A 21473-nucleotide genomic window follows, 5' to 3' on the forward strand; every position below is an offset into this window, starting at 1 on the left:
TCAGGTGGGAAAGCCAGTGTCGTGGGTCACAATTGTGAGAACCTCTCCATAGGTGGAGGTAGACTGGTCTTGTAAGTAGGCTAGCCGAGGCCCGCAAAGGTTGAGCTCTCTCTTACCAGTACAGGGAACATCAACTCTGCCTGCCTATTCTCATTGCACCCCTTCAAGCACTGGAGTGTCTGGTGATCTTGTATAACCAAGTTATCATAAACTGCAGACCTCGAAATCATCAACATATATGGCCTTTCCTTGACGGCACATTGCAGAGGGCAAGTGTCTCTAATCACACAGTAGGCAAATAATGCCTTAGTCCAGGGGTAGTGGTCACCGTTTCCTTAAAGTTGAACCTCAACCACCTAACCATTCTGCCCCCATCCCTCATGGGGCTCAACTTCCGAAGAGTTCCCATTCCTTGTGTTTAACTCCCCAGTACTGTTTAGATAAACCCAGCTTTGTGAGTGTTGAACACCATGTCTGACAATGGGCCTCCGTTCTCAATTTCATCTGCTGGGACAGCGGGTGGGGAGGTTAAGAGACATCCTCACGTGTGAACATGCTTTTCTCTTGTCAGAGTTGCAGGGTCCAGTGCCGCAATCTGGAGATTTTATGAACACAAAGGTGTCGTGGGCCTTTGTGCAGACTGTGAAGACATCAAGGAGGGAAAACTGGGTCTTTGCCATGTCTCCCATGACTCATGAGCTTGGTTCCGGATACTTAGGCCATTGGCCCTCTCTAAATACATTCTGGAAATGCAGAACCTCAGGCCACAGACTAAGCCTTTGAACTCACAGTTTGAATTTGAGGCTAATCCCTAGGTTCTAAGTTTTCATTGAGAAGAATGTCCGAGACATTGCTCCTAAATAACACACTTGCTTTCTGTCTGAACCATTTGGAGGTGGCTCCACAGTTAAGAGCATTTGCTGCACTTTCGGAGGACGAGCTATGCTCCCGGGACCCTGGTGACTCACCATCTTGAGCCCAAACCCACATGCAGATATACACCACTTACACACAACTAAAAGTGATTTCCCAAAATTCTGCTTTCCTTGGTGTATATAAACCTTACAAAACAGTGTGCCATATAGCTGTTGTGTGAAAATATAATGTAGGAACATTTCCTCAAAAACAAAAATTTGAGCTAGTTGTGACAGCTCAGGCCTATGATTCTAACACATTCTGAAGAACTGAATATGGAAGGCATATTTCAATTGACCCTTTTCCTCCAGAAATTATGATGAGTCAAAAAATTATATTTCATGGAATTTGTTTCCACTCACAGAATGTAGGTCAAATTGAAGGGTTTGTAGGGTTTACTAAATGGACGGTATGACCGATCTGTGATTTTATTGGTGCTTAACTGAAGGGCACAATGACCCAGGACTGTGTAACAGACGCCAGGCGTGAACTGGGAGAGATAGTCAGGAAGGAAGGCCCAGCTGCCAGAGTGTGTGCTCTGCTGCAGTTGGCCAGTCTTCAGTTAGGTGTTAGTCCCATTGGAGAAGACGTTTGGAAAGGTGAGAACTGTGTAAAGCAACTTCGCCCTGAACACCATGAACGCCGGGACTGAATTTGCTACAGATCCATTGGCCAAAAGCACCTTCTTTTCTTAGTGCAATCTGGGAGCCTGCTGACCAGTGTTTTTTCCCAGGATGCACCACATGGGAGCAGTCTTAGGAGGAGACGCCACGTTCTGCACTGCCCATAGATTGTTCCAGAACATTAGTAGTAAGAAGCTGGCTGAAACATTGTTGCCCGTGCATCCGTTAAAGGATAAAACCTATACAGACCCAGTACTCTGCCTTGATGATAATGAAAGCATTAGTTTCCAAATACAACTGATTCTTAAGTACATATATAAATTCATCCAGTTATTGATGATATAGTAATTGTTTTATAAGATTCATTTTATTATTTTATTCATGTGTACACGGCAGTTGACGTGGTGGTCAGGAGGTGTTAAATCTCTCAGAGCCGAAGGTAAAGGCGTTTGTGAGCCCCCTGATGTGGGTGCTGGGAGCAGATCAGACCACCGTCCTCTGACGAAGCTGCAAGGGTTTAAACCGCTGGGCCATCTTTCCAGCCTCAGCACTATAATAATTAAATGAAAGGAGAGTCACTGTAGACAGATTAACCAGCTTGTCAATCTCTGCCGGACAGAGATGTTTGCACTACGTGTGTGTCCCTGTTGCCCTAGAAGAGGAGAGGGAAAGAGTCGCCTCCCCCGAGATCTAGCTGGGTTGAAGTGGAAGTGTATCATATATTTAAAACATTTCTAGCTTATTGCAGAGCATGGCTGAATTTTTAGGAGGAAAGTTTAAAATATCTTGTTAAACTATCTAAAAGAATTTTAGGCTTAGTTGATGCAATTATTATATGTGTGTGAGTATATAGATGTGTACATAGTATATACATATATGTATAAATATGATTATATTTATATATTTTATATTATATATGTATACAATATATGGTATGTATTATATGTGTATGTGTATATACTCAAATCCATCATGTGTCAGGAAACACTGACATAAAAACTACACATGACCTTTCTCTCCACATTTTCTGTATCGGCGTAAATAAATGCAATGCAGATATTAAAGAATATTTACCACTTTAATGATAAACTTACAGAATGGAAGTTCCCGCGTGGCACAGGAGGTAGGAAGGAAAGGGCGGAGCCGCCTCCCTAGCGCCCATTTATCTGTAGGCATTCTCCGGAGGCAAACCCCGCCCCCTAAAGGGGCTGTCTTAAGCCTACAATTTTCTTCATTTAAAAGCTCAGTAGTGTCAAAACCCTCAGCTTCCTATTGAGTCTAAAGGGAGTGACATGGGTAGTGTTTGCCACATGTAAAAGAATTCATCTGACCAGAAACATTTTAATGTTTCATTCATCATTCAAAAAATATTTAGTGAGCACCTACTATGTGCCAAGTACCGTGCAATAAACAAAACAAAGACCTTTGTGTTTGTGTAACTAAAGCACCATGATGCACAGCTAAGGATCGCATGGACAGTGTAACCATCAGTTTAAATACATGACAAAAGATGAGTAACTTCCTGGGGCAGAGTCAGTGAAGAATACAGAACTTCAGTGGGGAGGTTTTACAATTTTATTTTGGCTTAGACTATTTCCAAGATCAGTTTTCCAAAATGGGGGTGAGAAACCATCAGTTTGAGTGAGAGACATGTATAAGGCTCTTCATTGACTATCACTGTTTTATGTGACTCTGCTCCTAAAAGTTGTAGAGGCTGATTAGTACATTACACATGGCGCTCTCTCTCTCTCTCTCTCTCTCTCTCTCTCTCTATCTATCTATCTATATATATATATATATGCATATATATAATGCATATATATAATGCATATATGTGTATGTTGAGGATAGGTTGTGTGTGATTGCGTGTATGTGTACGTGTGTGTGCTTCATTTTGTTCAATAAATGTAGCATTGCAGGAGGTGATATAAAACATTTCCATGTCTAAATGGCAAAACTTTGTTTTGTTTTAGAGTCAGGGTCTTGCTATGCCATTCTGGCTGTCCTGGAGCTCAGTACGTAGAGCAGGCTATCCCTACCTGCTCTGCCAGGACCCGCCTCCCATGTGCTCAGGCAAAAAGCAGGCAGCTCCATGCCCAGCAGCAACTTGCTTTTAAAGAAGCACCAACATAAGTTAGTCTGTAAAGTTAGTCGAAGTTATGCTCTCTGTCCACTTTGCAAATTAAAAACGTTATTGGAATTTTGCAACTTTGCCATTTTAAATATGACCTAATTTTAAAGTGTTATAGAGAAACTCACATGCCTAAATTAACATATAGGGTCATAATAATCAAATTCATTGTCTGTAGACTTGCAGCTAAAGCAAGCTAAACAGTTATTTTATTTGAGGGGATGATGGGCAGCAACTTTTTTGCTTGTTTGTTTGCCTTCTACATTTTCAACTTAAAATATTGCTTGTGTTAGAAGTCTTCAAACTTCTAATGTATTGTTACTCAACAGTGTGCCCTGCACTAAGTTTATGTGGCTGAACTGTTTAGGGATAAAATAATCCATCTTTGATTTTGTTCTACTTTCCACCATATCTAAAATAAAGCATTGAACAAGTTATATAACACAATCACAGAGATTTGGAATAAAATTTGTCCATAGAGAGCCCCAAAAGCAAATTACATGAATTTCTCCAGCAGAATTAGGGGTAAGTGCTAGCAGTGGGTGAGTGTAGACTTATGAAAACTTAATTAGGGCCTGCCATTCTTCATGTTTATCATATTCTACTTTTCACAAATGCAAAAATAAATATTTTTTGTTAGAAGCAACTAATGTCGTAATTGTGAATTTTCCTCAGCCCAGGCAAACAAGAGGACTTTCTCGAGGAACAGACAAATCGCAGCTTGGACGTCAATTGAGCTCTAAGATCTGTAAGAAGGAATTTTTAAAGTGTTAATTAAATGCTTGTTAATATTCTGGATAGGAATTCCTTCTCGTGAGAGGTGAGTAGTGAGCCTCTAAAGAAGGTAATAAGCACTCCTCAGAAATCTGTATAGAAAGCCTTTTTTTTTTTCATTTAAGGGATGGTTTAAGGTGAAACAAAAGGCATTCTTGGGCTGCATTTCCGAAAGAATAAACATGCAAGTGGAAAGAACTCAGTAGCTTTACAACAATGAAAATTTAATGATGTAAGAAGCAAATCTTCAATGCGAGGAGAAATTTGTCAGCAGAGATTTTTTTTTTTCAGTTCAGCATATTATTGTATGGTTGGTTTGTTAATCTAGTGGCTTTGTTATGAAAGGCCTTGTCTCTCTGAGTTATTCCCTCTTCTTAAATTTTTATTGTTGTTCTATTCTTGCTTAGCAAACTAGTGTTGAATGTACAGAAGCCTGATTCCTCCTGCTTGTTCTGATAGGAGGTCTTCTTCTCTCTCTGTGTGTCTCCTTAGATTGGCCAGAAAGAATGTATCAATAAATGAAGGAATCTTTCATTGTGCTTTAGATACTACATGACAGTGCACCCTGGGCAAGGGCTAAAGTAACCGAATATATTGTAGACTTACTGTTTCAGGTGCCTCCCTCTCCCACCACCCTTCAGGCACCCAGCAGCTGCTCCCCTCCCACTCACCTAATATGCCTTATTTTCCTATGTTCAATACCATGCTCGAGATAGCTATAGTTACTCTTTGCTACAGACCGCAAAATTAGGAAGTAATTCAAGGATAGCTCTAAAGAATAATATCTTTATATTTAATAGAATCCAGGTCTTTCCAGGGGGTGGAATGTAGGTTTCAGGAATGCCCAGAGTCATTCTTCTCCCATCAACTCAGGTATGTATGTTCTTTAGCTTCTGCTAGTAAAATTGATTTTTTAAACCTTAGATTTAATGATATACTCCAATAGAAACCCAACTCAAGCCAAGGAATTTTTCTAAAGAGAAGAATAGACAACAACCTATTTTTCAAATATGACTGGCAAAAGTAAGGCCCTGCAAGGTCGGAGGAAACCTATAGAGCATCCTTTGTGTATGAGAAATCGGTCTGACTCCCCGCAAGTGGCTTTCCTTTGATTTGCATGTTCAGAGTTTCCAGGATAATTTCCAATTTACACAGGCACAGTGTAGAGAAGGAAGAAAAAAGGCCATGATTTGTATGTTTTACCCCTACCCCCCGAGACATTTTTATAAATTTATGTGAAATTAATGCGATTTATTTTAAGTTTAAAAATGCAACTTAAGAACTTATGTTATTCTACAAGAATCATCCCTGAGCCACACTCTACTCTCTTAATTTTAAATAACAATGAGTATAAAATTCTAGAATCCAAATAACTCATTTTCATCTTCGAGGACAGAAGAGAATGCAAGCATTAGGGCAACAGAGTCTCAACATGTTTCTGATTCCCTTAAGAATACATGGTAAGCATTGACATAATTTCCCACGTAAATGAATCAAACTAACACGTACACAAAATTTTACATTTTAAGGTTATTAATACTTCAAGATCTGAAAGTGTGGTAGGGGAAAAAACCCTAATGTAGAAATTATTATAGACTACATGCCTGGAGAAAATGGGAGACTTACATGAACTGCAAAATAGCATCAAATACTAAAACAATGTTGTAATTCATTAATTCATTATAATTCATTAGACAAATGTCCCAAGGAGAGGGCAGAATGAACAATGATTGTTTTCGGGAAATGAATTGCTAAAAATGAGTAGAGTCTGCAAAGACCTGCTCTGGAGGCCCAGCTGGGCTTAAAAGGGTGTATGTGTTGGGGAGGGGAGGAGGCTTTCAGCCACTGTTAAATGTTTGAAACACCACTTTAGAAAATAAAACCACGAATGTCTCATCAGTTCTTATGACATCAGGCTGACTCTGGCTTGCATGCTTTTTCCCCTCTTTTGCAAAGATGAGATCTTTAAAGCATGCACAGTGGACGTTTTACATTGATTTAGGCCAGTTGGAGAAAACACGGTTCAGTGTAGGGTTTCAAACCGTTCCACTAAATACAATAACATTTGCAGTCATGGCACCGTTCCATAATAATTTTAAAAGATTTCATTTTACTTATCATTGCAAGCCATTATCTGATCATATTTGACCTACATATTAATATTTTCATTACCATTCAAGCCCGTTTTTTTCTCTGTACAAATTGTCAGCACTCTTCACAGAGATATTATTTATTTATTCTGGAAATATCTGGAATTCTTTCACCCTACGTTTTCCTTAGGGACTCTATCCCACTCTCTAAAGTATTGATATTAATATCTGGGGGAGGGGAACACATCCAATAAAAAACGAGGGAGAAAAAGAGGTCCCTCTTAATGGTATACTACAGGAGAAGTAGAAAAACAAAGGGGGAAAAGAAATGATAATTGTTTTCTCTAAGGCTATTATCTAATGCGAAAGCAAATAGTCGGTCTGGAAATCAGCTAACAGAAGGGGATTAGAGAGATCTGAGAGTGGCTTGATTTCTAGCTGAGCTGTCTCTGCAGCCAGTGATGAGACACAGACTGGGCAGCTAGGAGCACTCCAGATGGCCAGGGAAAGTGGTCGTCTTGGGTTACTGCAGGGCACTGGGGCCACCAACACATCCCGAGCCAGGGAAAGCATCCTCAGGGAGCCAGTCCCACGTCCAGCCTGGACCAGAGAGGGCGAGGCCGGGAGTCAGGCCTCCGGCCCGCCAGCGCACCCCTGCGAGCCGGGTCTGCCCATTGTTAACATATACTTGACCTCCGTGACCCCCGCACGACACAGATGTCTCCCACCTCCACCCCTCCTAGTCCCCCCCCCCAGCCCCCCGCACCTGGTCGCGGCTGCGCCGCCGCCTCCCTCCCGAGCGGCCACGGCGCCCCCGGGTGCGGGTGCGCGCCGCAGCCGGCCTGGTGCGGGCGCTGTGGGCGCTGTGCGCTGCGCGCGGCGCTCCTGCTCCCCGGCGGACGCCCGGACGCCCTGCAGATAAATGCAGTCGCCTTCCTCGAGAGCGAGCGAGGGCGGGCGAAGAGGACGCAGACGCCGCCTGTGACAGCGGCAATCCCCTGCGCCCCACATCACATTTGTCTGCCACAGCAGCTACAACAGAGGAGCGAGCGAGCGAGCGAGCAGGAGAGCGGAGGGAGGGAGTGAGGCGGGAGGAGGGGAGCTGAGCTCGGCGCGCGCCGGGCTCCGCGTCGCAGGCTGCGTCTGGCTGGCGTCCGCCACCCCGGGCTCGTCGCCCCGCTGCTCGCTGTGCGACGCGGCCGCGGGTGCTCGGCAAAGAGCAGGCGGCCTCCAGGGGAGCGCGCGTGGGCGAGTGGCCGCGGACACTCTGGCCTCGCGAGTGGAGCCACGCCGCGCCCTGGTCCTCTGGCCCCGCGGGCCGCCCCCGACCGCTGGAAGTTTTATTTGCAGCTGGGAGCCCGCGGCGGATGGTGGGACTCTCCGGCCCTGTGCAGTGTAAGTGCCTCCGGCGGGCGGGCTGGGTAGGCGGGCGGACGAGCGGGCAAGCGGGTGGCGGGGACCGGCCTCGGGCTGGGACTGTTAATTACCATTGCAATGACCGTCAGCTTCGTTTGGATTAATTCGACCGAGAAGCTGGCTCTGGGCTGAACTTGACGCTCAGCTAGAGTAGGACTGCGTAGCAGGGCAAAGAAGAGCATCGCGGTTTCTGGAGTCTGCGATGACACTGAACTTCGCGGACAAACCAAGACAGAATTTTCCCTCTTTTTATTTCTTTTTCTTTCTGTCCTTTTTTTTAAACACTAGGAATTTTAAACATTCCTGCATTCTCTTTTTATTTTATTTAAATTTTTTTTTCATGAAAGGAGATTAGAAAGATGAGCATGTCTCCTTCGACTAAACAACTGGACTAGGTGTCCACGGTGTGTTTGGCAGGTGGCTCCACACCCGCACCGTGAGTTTTTAAAACTGGAAACGAAAGGCTGGTTCTCAAGCTGGGCACCTTAGTTCTAGGAGCAAGACGAAGAATCCTGACTTGGTACCGGACTGCCACTTGGGTAGGGATCCTCTTAGCTGCATCCTGGCTCTGTGTTCCCCCGCCTGACAACTTTCTCCTTATCCTTGGGTATCCGCGGGTGCTTTGATGGGAAACCCCCGAAAAGGACGCGCAGGCAGCTTCTCGGAGCCAAGCCTCTTGCTAAAGGCAAGTCCTGAGCTTCGCAGCCGGGGACACCTGGGCAGCATCGCCTTTGTGGTACTTCAGTGCACCGCTGGCCCAGTCACCCTGGCCCTCCGGGTGTTTCCTTCGCAATCCCGACCGGGTTACGCCTGACTGTTCAGAGCCCAGAGCAGAATGTAGTGCTCCGTAGCTCCCGCCGGGCGGAATCCGGACCCGAGCTTTAGCAGGAGAATTTATTACGTTTTGCAGAAATCCCTCAAGGAAAGTTCCTGGGGCTAGTGGATTCCTGGGACCCGCCGTTTACCATCAAGGCGAATCTAGAAGGTCCAGGTTGGTTGGCATGTTTACACCCGCTCCCTGGGTGAACCTTAGCCTGCCTGGGATGATTTAAGCAAATACTGTTAGGTCGGCATAAGGCATTTAAGCCCGGCTTTTGAAACTGTTTTTTCTTTCTTCTTTCTTTGTTTTTTTGCAAGGTCAGTTAAGCTTTGGAAAAGTTTTGAGTGTTTTGATTCCGGGCAGTAGGATGTGAACCAGGACTGTTACTAAAAATAGCCGCATTCCCTCCCCCTCTTCCCCCTAGGCTGTTAGAGCTCGTAGGATTTGGCCAGAGCCCTGGAGCGCTCGGCCTTCCTAGCCCCTTGCAAAGGGGAGAGCAGAAATCGTTTGAATTTGGCTTTCCTTCAGAACTGGGCACCACAAATCCCAGCGTGCCCCAGCGTGACTGGTGCTTCCTGGGAAAATGCACAGACTGAAGGTTGAAAGGAATTATCTAGTATTCTCTGGGAAGAGCCCCAAAGCCAAGGAGTGAAGACCAGGGGAGCTGGAGAGGCCACTCCAGACCAACTTCGTGTCCTTAATGTAACTCTGAGCCCTCTTGAATTTTTAACTTCGCTTCCCTTAATTAATCTGCCCAGGGCCTGTATATAAATGGCTGTCCACAGCTGCTGCAAATTGATTTATCTCCCGATAAAGGTCGGGTTGCTGACCAAAGCATTCTTTATACCTTCTGTGAGAACTAAAATGTGTTTTACAGGATTCCGCCCCCCGCCCCCCCCCCCCCAGTCTCCTCTTCCACATCTGTACCGTTTTTTAGTGCACTCAGTGTCTCTTATTATCATTCCCCTCCTTTCCATAGATCTGGGTCTATGCCCATGGAATCCACACTCCCCAGAATACAAATCGAGCGGCTTCTCCTTGATGAACGGTTTGTTAACGTTAGGGGCCTCCTTTTAGCTTATGGTAGCTCTCTGCCTTGACCACGCAAGTGTCCTGCTCCCCTGCTCACCAGTTCCTTAGAAAGGGCCAGCACACACTATCGTTTCTTAAGCCTCCAGAGCCTCGGTTTTGGTGTTTATGTCAGTTGTTTGGTGTTTATTCCCACTGCTACTTATTTCTCCCATATTAATTCTTAAAGTGCTGTCTAGTTTTAGCACTGTGGTGGCTGTCAACGAAGAGAGATGGGCTACGTGGTTTCATTTTCTTTTTCCTATTGTTTTTTAAAGAGCTGCAAGAGTCTCATATGCTGTTAACTAGAATCTCAGTTTGATCCACGTTGTTTATGTTTATTTAATTTTCCAGCCAGAATAGGTATTCAGAAAGCCACATTGTTCCCTTATTATACTGCATTTTGCATGTGATGTTTTATTAATTGATTCTTTAGAAGACAGAATCCCAACAAAATCACCAAGGAATCATTCTGGGTACATGGAAATTGACGGGGTTTTAGCTAAGCCCACGCTTAGAGAAGAACTTCATGAACTTCGTATTAAATACATTTGTTTAACCATTAATTATAAACTGTGTAGATGGCATCCCCTTTATTTTAAAAACTAGGAATTGTGTGGGAGAATTTCAGCCTGCGATTTTGCCGGTGTCTGGTTCTCATCTGATAAAAGCAGCAGTGAGAGCACCTGGATTTTTTTTTTTTCCCTCCATTATTTGGACAACTGCAAGCAGACCAGAAGCCTCTGAGATGATATTTTTCTTTGTTGACTAGGTCTGTTTCACCACCAGGACCTGCTAATAAAGACTCGGTTTTTAAAATGGTCTCTGAAAGTGCCTTCCTCATAAGAAGGATTCTGCCTTCAGCACAGTGGAAGCTGCACCATTAAGTGACAAGTTCCTGGAAATAGCAGGACAGCAACCTCTGAGCTCTGGACTACAGCTTTGCAACACTTACCCAATCCTTCTTAAGCATTGCCCTTGATGTTAGCGTCAGCAGTGAGATTTCTCATCGAGGTGTTAGCCTAAATATTTTTGGGTATAAACTCTAAAAATTGTAAAGACCCTCACAAATGTCAGGTGCCGTTATAATTTATTTTATTGTAAAATAGAGGCTTATCCCCCACACCCTTTTCTTCTTCTTTTTTTTTTTAAACATTGAAAGGGGATCACGAGAAAGCAATGCTTCCATTAAGAATGCTGGTCAGTGGTTGTCAGTTCAGGACATTCTTCACTGTCAAATCCTGTTTCTCACTTCTTTGATATGAACATCAGCTGACAGGCCCTGAATGCAAAGCCTTCTTCATTGAGGTTTTATGCAGGCAACATAGCCCTCCATAGCAAAGCAGTCTGAAAAATTGGCACCTGCACAATTTGCATGTGAAAAAACCCAAGTCAGTTGCATTTTGCTGGAGTCTATTACTGTAAGTTATGTAAGTGCAAAAGGCTATTTATTTGTTGATGTTTGGCCGTCTAAAGGTTATTTATTATATGGATACCTTATTCATCATATGGTGATCTTTGGTCGTTATTGATAGCAAAAGCAGGACAAACTGAGTTTTTGATTTGTAAAGTTATTTATTATGAGGTGGGGTCATTTAAGCCATGAGCTTACAAAAGTCATTTAGATTCAGTTAACATTTTTAAATGTGCTTTGGAAGAAGGCTTTGAGAACAATCTGCTAAAAGTTGAGTGCATGCATGCAGTTAGGCTAACAGGAGTACCGGTTGACAGCAGTACAGCATTTTAATAGTTATGGACTTTCAGAACCAATTCAAAGTCCCCAAGACCATAGACAAACATTTCAAACTTCTAAACTATGTGTGTGGGGAGGTGCTGTTTCCACTCATTTTGCTTGTTAAATTGTAGTTGTTACCTATATGACCTCTTCAGAATTGTATTTGACCCCCTTTGTATAAACCAACAGACACATGTTAAACCAACTACAGAAACCTTTGTGAAGCCGGGACTATTGTCCATCAAAGGGGAGATTTTATCCAGAGTAAGCTACTATTACTACCTACAGAGACACCTTCTGAGTTCACCTTTCTACAGCCATTAATATAAGAGTTCCTAAATAATGTTTAAAGAACAGTGAACATTTTATTAAAGCAAACATTAGTTCAGTTTAATGGAGGTAATTGTAAGCGATAAGACAGAGCGGGTTATCTCTGCGCTGTCTAAACAGAAGGAAGCACCCTGCACCATTTCCAGTAGCCATCTGTAGAAGAGAAGGGTTTGCACCTGTCTGTCCCCACTAATTATAGATTAAGGCCAAAAAGAAATGAAATTCAAGGAGGTTTTCAGCTAATGAAATCCATACTGATTTTTACTGTAAATGTGTTTTATGTAAAGAGGAGGATGGCTGAGTTATGAGGAAATAAATCGCTCGGTAGCTGCCAGGCACTTGGTTCTGGAGCACAATTCTGCTGCATTAACCTTTGATATTTAAAAAAAAAAAATAAAGACAGCAACTCGGACATGGGTGGTAGCCTTTGTTTGGCATCCATAGTTACAAGTTAGTGAGCAGCAGTGGGCTCAGCAGCCTGGAAATGTGCAGGACAGGAGCTCAGACGCCAGCCATGGTTCCATATTCTGAATTGCAGATGAAGGGAGGTCTTGGGTTAACTTATGCATGGAAAGAATTTTTTTTAAAAAAAATTAGAAAGCTTTTTTCCCCCTTTTCTGCATTTTCAGCTTCACATCCATGAGAAATTAAAGCGAAATGACTGAGGAATGCATCCTTCAGTGGAAGGTCACACGAATGCCTCCCACATCTGTTTATAGCAATTATGAACATAATTAACATAAGAATTACAAATGAAATAATGACAAGCTGAGCAATGAGATATTATGCCATAATGGTCATATGTTGGAATTCTCACATTATAGCACACTAGACTTCACATACTCAAAGAAAGAAAGAAAATGCTAGATTTTTATCTGAATTAATGTTTCAAAACTTATCTGCCTGGGGCAGATGGACTCCTTGCTTTTACAAGAAGGTAACCTATTATTAAGAAAAGGACTATTGAAATTAAAATTTTGATCCAGCTTGGTTGCCAAGTTGTCTGTAATTATAGGTACCACTTTCTGGTGGTTACTCAGCCCACGATAATAATTCTTGATTACTCTATTGCTTTGGTTTTTAATTTTGATTTTCTTGAGACAAGATCTCATTCTGTAGCCCAGGCTGACCTAGTATTTATTCTAGAGCTCAGGCTGGCCTGGAACTCACAGTGATGCTCCTGCATCAATGTGCTGAGTGTTGAGATTACAGGGGAGGGGGGAGGTCACCACACTGAGCTTGTGTGTGTATCTTCTCTCTCTCTCTCTCTCTCTCTCTCTCTCTCTCTCTCTCTCTTTCCCTCTCTCTGTTTAATTGAAAGCTTTGGAAGCACAGTGGAGCCTGAAGTCAGCACACAGAAGAGTAACACTGTACTTTCACAAAACAAGAACATCAATGCATTAGCTACTCTGGTGTTTTCCTTGTGCCTAGTCTCTGGAATACCGTTTAGAGAAATCCATGTCTGTTCTGAGGTTAAAGGTTATAGTATCAGTGCTTTTTTCATTTGTATGTATGTATTAATTGCACAGGATAAAAGGTTTCATTATGACATTTCTGTATGTATGTACCAAGTGCATCTTGGTTAGCACATTGTAACAGAGAATGTAACCGGGAAATCAGTGAACATCTGTATGTTGTATCCCCCACTCCCCACCCCTTCCCTGAGTTGCCTCGGATTTTAAGGTGTTTATACACTGCTTGTGCCCAGACTGATCTAACTACAGGGGCTGCCATTGGCTTCTGGAAATGCAGCTTTCTATCACCGGGAGAGAAGAGGTGAAAGGACACCTTTTACAAGAGCTAAAGGGATATTCTGGAGATCTATTATTCACTTGGAAACATGCAGGGATGACAGATTTCCACCCGTGCAGAGCTCACTGCCAAGTGGTTTACTTCCTGCCCCACCACCCTTCCCTAACTCCTGAACCTGGTCCCTTTCTGAAGATTTATGGAGAAATAGTACCTGGTTCTTGTGCAGTGATACTGAGAGGCTTTCCGCATTATTGGATTACTGGGGGATTGTAGCAGCACCCCTTTTATCTGGCATTCATTCTATGACGAGATTTTCACACATCCCCTCCCCCCACTATGCTGCTCAGCTTTCTTTACTTGGTGTTACCTATCGAATTTCCCTTGATTCTTTCCTTGGGCTGGGGGCATGAGCGTGTGTATGTGTGGAGGGCGTCCATTTCACAGAAGACCAGTTTTGTTGTTCTAGGCTAGGTGATCTGCACGGCACTTGATGAAACAAAGCCCCTGCTAAAGTCTGTCTCTGCCTCTTCTGTCTCAAGCTCTTAGCCCCGTGATGTCGCCTTCTACTGACTCCCCTGGTACTGGCTATTTGATGGCCCCAAGTTGCCCAGCAGTTGTGGCTGCAGTGGGGGCCATGCCAGTGTGTGGTTTATTGATCTCACTCTCCATAGGGCAGGAAAGGCTTAACCAAGCTTCAGTGCCTAGAAACACACCACAGCCCAGCACTCCCCCTCCCCCAATGAGAAGACCTCCTTTGCTGTGTTGTCCGCCTTCCATTAAGGATCTGATCAGGCGTTCAGATTGTCTGATGGGTGCATTTAAAAGTGAAAAGGGGCTCCCTAGGGACTACTCAGGTGTATCCCCCTCCTGACCCTGCTGGGGCCTAGGAGGATGAACTCTGGTCGGCTGACAGAGTACCAGCCCCTGCTTGTTCTGATTGATTCTCAGGCTCTGGGTGGGTAAAGAGCTGTAAGGCCGCTCAAGCCAAGATTGATTGCCTCAATTTCAAATTCCCACCTCCCAGACTCTCAGAGGTACACAGAAGGAAGCTCCTACCCCAACAGGACTTCTGGAGGTGGAGCAGGTGTCTGAGTCACCTGTAGCCACCAATCACAAGTGATCCTCCTTATCACAAGGATGCTGGCTGCCCTGAATTTTCATCCTGGACACATTCAAAGCTTTAAAGGGGAGGTGCGTGTGTATGGGTGGGGGGATGGTGGTGGTGGGGAGACTCTTTTTGTATCTCCCTGTATCTCTGTGTGTGTGGGTGGGTGGGGGCTGGGTTTTAGTATCTGAGGAAGCTGCCACAAGACCTCCTCCTGGCCGACTGTAAAACTGTTGTCTGGGCACAGTAGATTTGTTTCGCAAATTAAGTGTCTTTGGATAGAAGTGAGGTGGTGAAGGTGTCCCTGTCAAAACTACCCAGAGAGCTCTTGATCCCGTTGACCTTGACAGACCTCTAATGTTAGTGGAGCCACAGGGCTGGCAAATCCAAATATTTGGGAGGTGGGGCTAATTCGGGGGCGCAGGTTACCCGGCAGCCCTGATTGCCACCACCTCCCAGCCTCTCTGGGTAGCTGTCCTCACGCTCCGACCCCATCCCAGGCCGGTCCCCGCCCCTGAATCCCTTCCCTGTCTCCCCTCCAGCCAGCATCTCTTCCCTCCCTCTCTCCCCCCCCCCCCTTCTCTCTCCCACTTTTCCTCCCGCTCCCCTCCGTCTCGCACGCACCCTCTGTTTATTTTCCTGCCTCCATCTGGGCCCTGCTGATATTGTAATCACCCTGATGCACGTTGGCTCCTCTCCTCTCCCTCCCGCGCGCACACACTCACTCACACACAATGTGCCATCCCGACCAGCCCTTTACTTCTGATAAGCTCCGATGTGTGTTTAATGAATACAAAGCGGCGGTGTGGGGGCCGCGCGGCCGGCCGCCTCGCGCGCTCGCCGCCGGAAGGTAATCTCCGCGGCCGGGCTGGGGGCGGCGGGGCGGGGCGCGGCGTGGGGGCGGCCCCCCAACGATCTGGAGCAGATAAGAGCCAGGGAAGTGAAGATGTAACCTGTTATCGGGCTCTCCTCTTAGCTGCCAGAGGGAATTTACATTTAAAGATTACAGAGAGAGAGGGAGAGGATCTGCCTTTTGTTGTGCGGTGGTGAGGAGGAGGCAGCGGCCCTGGCCTCCACGCTATCTCCCATCACCTCAGCTATCAAGACGGGGGACTCACGGAGGTGAGATTACGGAGGGCCTTATCTTTAATTGGGTTTAGTGTTGCCAGCCTGAATAGGTTTAAAGAGCCTCGATAAAGGGGGAACAATAGATTATTTGTTGATCGGACGATGGAACCCTCAGATGTAGAAGAGAGAGGAAGAACTCTTACCAACTTGATTAGCTCTATTTTATTTTGATTTTGAGGTGACAGGGTCTCTCTTGGTAAAAGGAGGAAGGACCAGGGAACTTAGGTGCGATTTGAACGACTTGCAATGTTTTATTCCCTATATGCTTGCTTTTCCAGACTTCTGCACCTGCCTCATTTTGAAGGTGCCTTCTCACCTTTTCTCCTTAGGGTTGATGTAGTGAGGGAAGGGCAGGGGCTTTGGGTGGTTCATCTGTGTTTGGTTTCGAGTGGCTTGTTTTGAGCAGGTGATGAATTGATGCTTTGGTCCTGGAAGGGGTGTGAAAAGCCTTTGGAGACCACTTTTAATATGGAAGGAGGAGGATGGTAGATTGTGGTGCAGCTCTGGCTCAAAGGTTGAGCATCACTCTAGGTGTAACCGAGAGATTATATTTTGTATATGAACCATGACATCTTTTGCTTGAAATCAGTGTGAGGGAAAAAAAAGAAGCTAATTGTCACTTGACTCATGAATTACATTTTTTTTAAAAAATCATATAAACTTTAGAAGGTTTTTAAAAATGAATAAAAGTAGGCAAAATGATTGCTTTTGCCTCCTACACACAGATGAGATAGGTGTTTTCGTAAGTACCTAGATATGAGCTAGTAACTAAAAGCCTAATTAAAATTTGTTTAAAGCCAGAGAGGCATGCTTCCTTGTTGACAGTGGCAGATCGATGGGGAAGACAATAAGTCCCATTATTTTACTTCCATTGACTGAACATATTGACATTTCAGGTTTGCTGTTGCCTCAGTGAGCAGGGCAAAACATGGAAATGCACAGACCAACTGGTCAGAGTGGCACACAGATTACTGCAGGTCCTCTCTGCCTTCAGGTTACCTTATCAGCCAGCCAGAAGGGGGAAGGCTAACCTGCCCTCCCTCAGAAGGAGCAGAGCATTTTTGGTTAAGGAACTGTCAGATAACATGTCTTGGGAATATCGGTCATTTCCCAAGAATTGAATATGATGTAGAAAAGTATGTTTATTTAAACATCTGGGGAAGCAAGCTAGTCAGCAATCTTGAGTATTTTACAAGAGTCCCATTTACCCTCTCTGGAAATAATTATAGTAGTGACCGGCTTGTGATTGGGTGATAGCCATTGTGTTCCAGTCCAGGGTTCACAGCTAAGTCTGCATCCTAGAAAAGCACTGTTTACAGTTTCTCCAGACACAGGGCCTGACTCTGACTCTTCTTTTGGTGGGTGAAACAGGAAACGGCTGGGATGTGACTCCCTCAGGCTCAGGCGTGTGCATAGACAGTGATACGAATATATATATATATATATATATATATATATATATATATATATATATGGATTCCAAGCAGATGTTGACAAAATATAATTTGCTGCCTTCTTATGTCACCTGGCATTTACACACTTGGCATTTTACACACCATGCATATAATACACAATCAAATTAAGTATTAGGTAGACACTGAGTCCAAGAAATTTGAACCACATCAAAAGTAGATATGGGATGAAGCCACAGAGTCTGAGCATAGCTTTTAAAAAGCCAGGTGACCACGACTTATACACAGCACACAGTGACTGCTGCCCTCACGCAGGTAACCATGCCCTTTGCAGTGTTTTAGAACAGAAGTGTCTTTTAGGCTATTTCCATGAAAATGTTAGGTTTCCATTTGATCAGCAGGTGCTGTGGAGATGAAAGCCATGTGTGAATTTCCAGAAGGCTAAAAGTGTCAGTTCAGAAAGGGAAGTGATAAGAGAAAATGCGATCAGTTTCCCTGTTTTCCATTTGTGCAGAATTTGAAGAGCCGTTTTGTTGAACGGCTGCATCTGCTCCGATATGAATATTGAGCTACTTCCACTAAAAATAACAACCTATAATTTGGAAGTCACTGCAGCCTTTTGTTAATGCGAGTGGGTTATTTAAAAACAAAACAAAAAAATAAAAATAAAAAAAAAAACAATTTTCTATTCTGACAGTCCCCTGCCTAGCTGCACTTCCATTTGCTCTGCCTTCCCTCGGCAGATAAATGGTGTTAGCAATTAACGACTCATCGCGTTTGGCTAGGAAAAGAGGTTTCCATAGGTGAAAGTCCTGCTACTATAAAGAGGCATTGCACAAAACAAAATTTATCTTTAAACAAGCTTGTAAACTATGTTTATTAAAAATGAGGTACTCTCCCTGACGTTCTCCAACACTGCAGTATTTAACTGACTGGCGACTCCCGTGAGGCAGTTAACGTGATTTTGCTGCATACTGAGCAGTCTGTAATGTTTTCACCTTTAATACACCTTCAAATGTAAGTTTAAACTAATCAGGGGATATTTTACCTAACAGGGCTTTCAAATACTTTTTTTCATGCTTAAATAAATGATTAAATTATGCTTGAGTGCCTGCATACAAAGGCTTTGGCCGCTATAGTCCTGCTAATCAAATAAGTTTTATGGCCCACATTAGAGGAAAAATTGGATGCATTTTACTGGTGACATTTCTAGGAAAGACGTGTTCTTTAACTCATCTGGTATTAATTAAAAAAAAAACTTCCAGAATGTATTTAAAATAATCATAATGAAAAATTCTTCATCCATATAATAAGAATGTGAGTGGTGACATTACATAGAACACAGGCCCAGAAATGTACGGTAGTAAGCAGATATGCACATAGGTCGGCTATTGATTCAATCATTGATTGCACTTGGTTTGACTTGTGGCTAAAGTCATTTGTCCAGGGTGAGCCCTGATCACTGCCCAGGCTCAATTAGCTGTGGAGCTTGTGGCTTCACACTTGAGTTGGTAGACACATTCTTCACAGGTAAACTCAGAACAGCTCAGGAAAGGAGAAAGGGGAGAACAGATACTGAAGATGACACATGAACGTGTGGATTTATAAATGTAGTGTTTCTCTTGCAACATCAGTTTGCAATGAGAAGTGGTTGGAGAAGACAACTGGATGTGTTATTGGATGAACGATTATGCGTATGCAATCAGACAAACAATACCGCTCTTAAGGAGTGTTTTTTCCAACCCAAAACGCAATGAACAGTCCGGTACTCTGGCATTCTGGCATGTCTTTAAGTAAGTTTGGTATCATCTGGGTGTATTCTTTGATGCATGTGTTTTGCCATTTTCAAGGAAAGAGCCACAGCCATGGTGGCTTACACCTATAATGTCAGGACTTGGGAGGGGGAAGGAGAAGGATTAAGAGTTCAAAGTCATCCTGAGCTACATAGTAAGTTTGAGGCTAGCCTGAGCTACAGGTAACTGTCTCACAAACCCTCTCACCAGAGAGAGAGAAAGAGGGGTGGGGGAGACAGACAGAGAGAGAGAGAGAGAGAGAGAGAGAGAGAGAGAGAAAGCTAAATCACATATCATTCAAAAAAACCTATTCACAAACGCAGCCCCATCACTAAGGATGATCAGTGCTGAAGCCGTCGTATTTTATGTGCCCCAGGAGAGACAAGTTTCCTGGGTCTTCAGAATTAGGGTATAATGTCCAATCTCTTATATCAGAACCCCTGGTAAAGTTCCACAGTGCATCCCTGTACCCCTGACATTGCACAGACTGGATGTGGAATACCTACATTGTAGTTTCAACTTATGACATCTTGTGTACTATAACTCATAGCTCATGAAGGAACAATAGTCATTAGTTTCTGTAGATGTTGTATTGACCACAGTCTCCAGACAAATCACTGTTAGTGTGAACGAAGAAGGCGTTTAGAATGGCCATGCTGTGCAAGAGGGATGTGAAGGACAGGAATGTACGTTCCCAGTGGGTCTCCTCTCTCCAAACACTGTCGGTGCCTTGGGGAAAGTGATGGACTGGTCTCATTCATCTTCTGATATCTGGGGTAAAGACAACTTCCGAGTGTGCTCTGGGGTTCCAGGGACTGCCACACAGTTGTCTTGGGGGAAAGGTAAATAATCAGCAGCCGATAGAGACTCACTTGCTGTAATCTTGGTCCTAACTTCAAGTACGTTTTCCTCATAGCCTTGAGGGGAATGATGAACTGACATGTCACTCTCGTCCTGTAAGGAACGCCAACCCATGGCTCAGACTAGCCACAGCTGCTATCCTGGCTTTACATTTGACCAAAGTTTCACTGACTTTAATTACCTAATTATTTATTTAGTGTTTTCTTAGGGTCTCACTATGTATCCCTGGCTGTACTGGAACTCACTCTGTAGACCAAGCTGGTCTTGAACTCACAGAGATCTGCCTGCCTCTGCCTCCCATGGGTTTAGATTAAAGGCATACTGTACTATGCTCAGCTTTAACAATTTTTAAAACTGAGGTTTCTTGTCTTCCCCAAACTGACCTACTTTGTGCCTGAGTTCTCATACATAGGACTTATTCTCTGAATCCCTGTGTCTTTACTTAATCCACCTTTGAGTCATGCTCTGCAGGGGCAGCTGGACTAGCATATCCCTGGATACTGCCTAATATGTATCAGTGTGTCTATCTCCATCTCCCTAAGTCTGATGTCAGTCATCCGCCCCTGCGGAGTTCATCCTGCACTTAGCCCATAAACTGATGATTCAGTCCCTTTTCTGATCCATCTAGCATCCTGGGACAGATTTTTACCCAGAGTCCCCAGGTTTTCCCACACAAGTGGACTGTTTTATATCTTGATCTCTTGTTCTGTCATCATAAGATGTTTTTTTTTTTCTTTTTATCTGACAGTTGAGAGGAAGGGGGAGTTGCTCTTTGTTGTTGTTTTCTGGGTAAGGCAGCCCTCTCTGGAGCTCAGGCTGATGTATATGTAGCCTAGGTTGGCCTGCAACTCAGTTCTTGCTGCCTTAGCTTCTTAAGACTTGGGATTGGCTTCAGGCTTATGCCATACCCAGCTAGGAGAAAAGGGTTTTATAGCATCTCTTACTCTAGAGAAGTTTAGATTGTAACTGGGTGCATGGGCTATGGCTCCACATTATAGAAAGAAGGCCTGGTATAGATATATACCGTCCAGAGAGGTAAAGTGTTATGTCCTTCTGGTTCACTCACTGGCTTCCTTGGTAGCTTAAGTTATCTCTCAGGTGAGTTTTCAGGTGAGTTCCTCAGAAGCAAGATGAGAGTGTCTCCTATGTGAATATCTAATAGATAACAGGAATAGACTTGGGGATTTTCTTATAAGCATAGTGTGTATTGTTGACAATGAGTTTGGGGCACGATGTTTATCTTCATGTTGCTAGGTTACAGTAGGGCTTCACTGGTTCTCCACCCCTCTGTATGAGGAGAAAAGGCACTGGGAAGAGCCATCCTGAACCTTAGGTGACTGTGTGAAGTGTAAGCCATTGCTCATGTCTTTCAGGGACAGTAATGGGCGAATGGATCTGTTTATGCTGGAAGAAGGGACTTCTGTTAAAGGGAAATAGGTTTTATGGTATTCCTTCAGAGTCGCTGGGCAAGACTGCGGCCTCGTGCCAGGCTGTGGGAGAGAGGGAGTGGAGATTGGGTG

The 21473-nt window shown here is 44.1% G+C and overlaps 1 protein-coding gene across 6 annotated transcripts in view; it reads left to right on the plus strand.

Annotated features, from left to right (window-relative positions):
* The first annotated feature begins 7506 nt into the window (after positions 1-7506).
* Runx1t1 (RUNX1 partner transcriptional co-repressor 1) overlaps positions 7507-21473 on the plus strand; it is a 149162-nt gene continuing 135195 nt past the window's right edge. For 2 of the 6 annotated variants that reach the window (XM_041657156.1, XM_041657147.1), the window contains exon 1: positions 15512-15609. Coding sequence is in view for 2 of the 6 variants with exons in the window: in XM_041657151.1 (XP_041513085.1) it covers positions 15546-15609 (64 nt within the window). In the remaining 4 variants the exon portion in view is untranslated. Of the gene's footprint in view, positions 7929-15511; positions 15610-15821; positions 15882-21473 lie in introns of those variants that run through there. The other 4 variants (XM_041657148.1, XM_041657152.1, XM_041657151.1 and 1 more) reach the window with 4 other exon arrangements.

The sequence above is a fragment of the Microtus oregoni genome, unplaced genomic scaffold (genome assembly GCF_018167655.1).
Source record: "Microtus oregoni isolate MIOR12 unplaced genomic scaffold, Mior012 000008F_ref0000371, whole genome shotgun sequence".
Lineage (NCBI taxonomy): Eukaryota > Metazoa > Chordata > Mammalia > Rodentia > Cricetidae > Microtus > Microtus oregoni.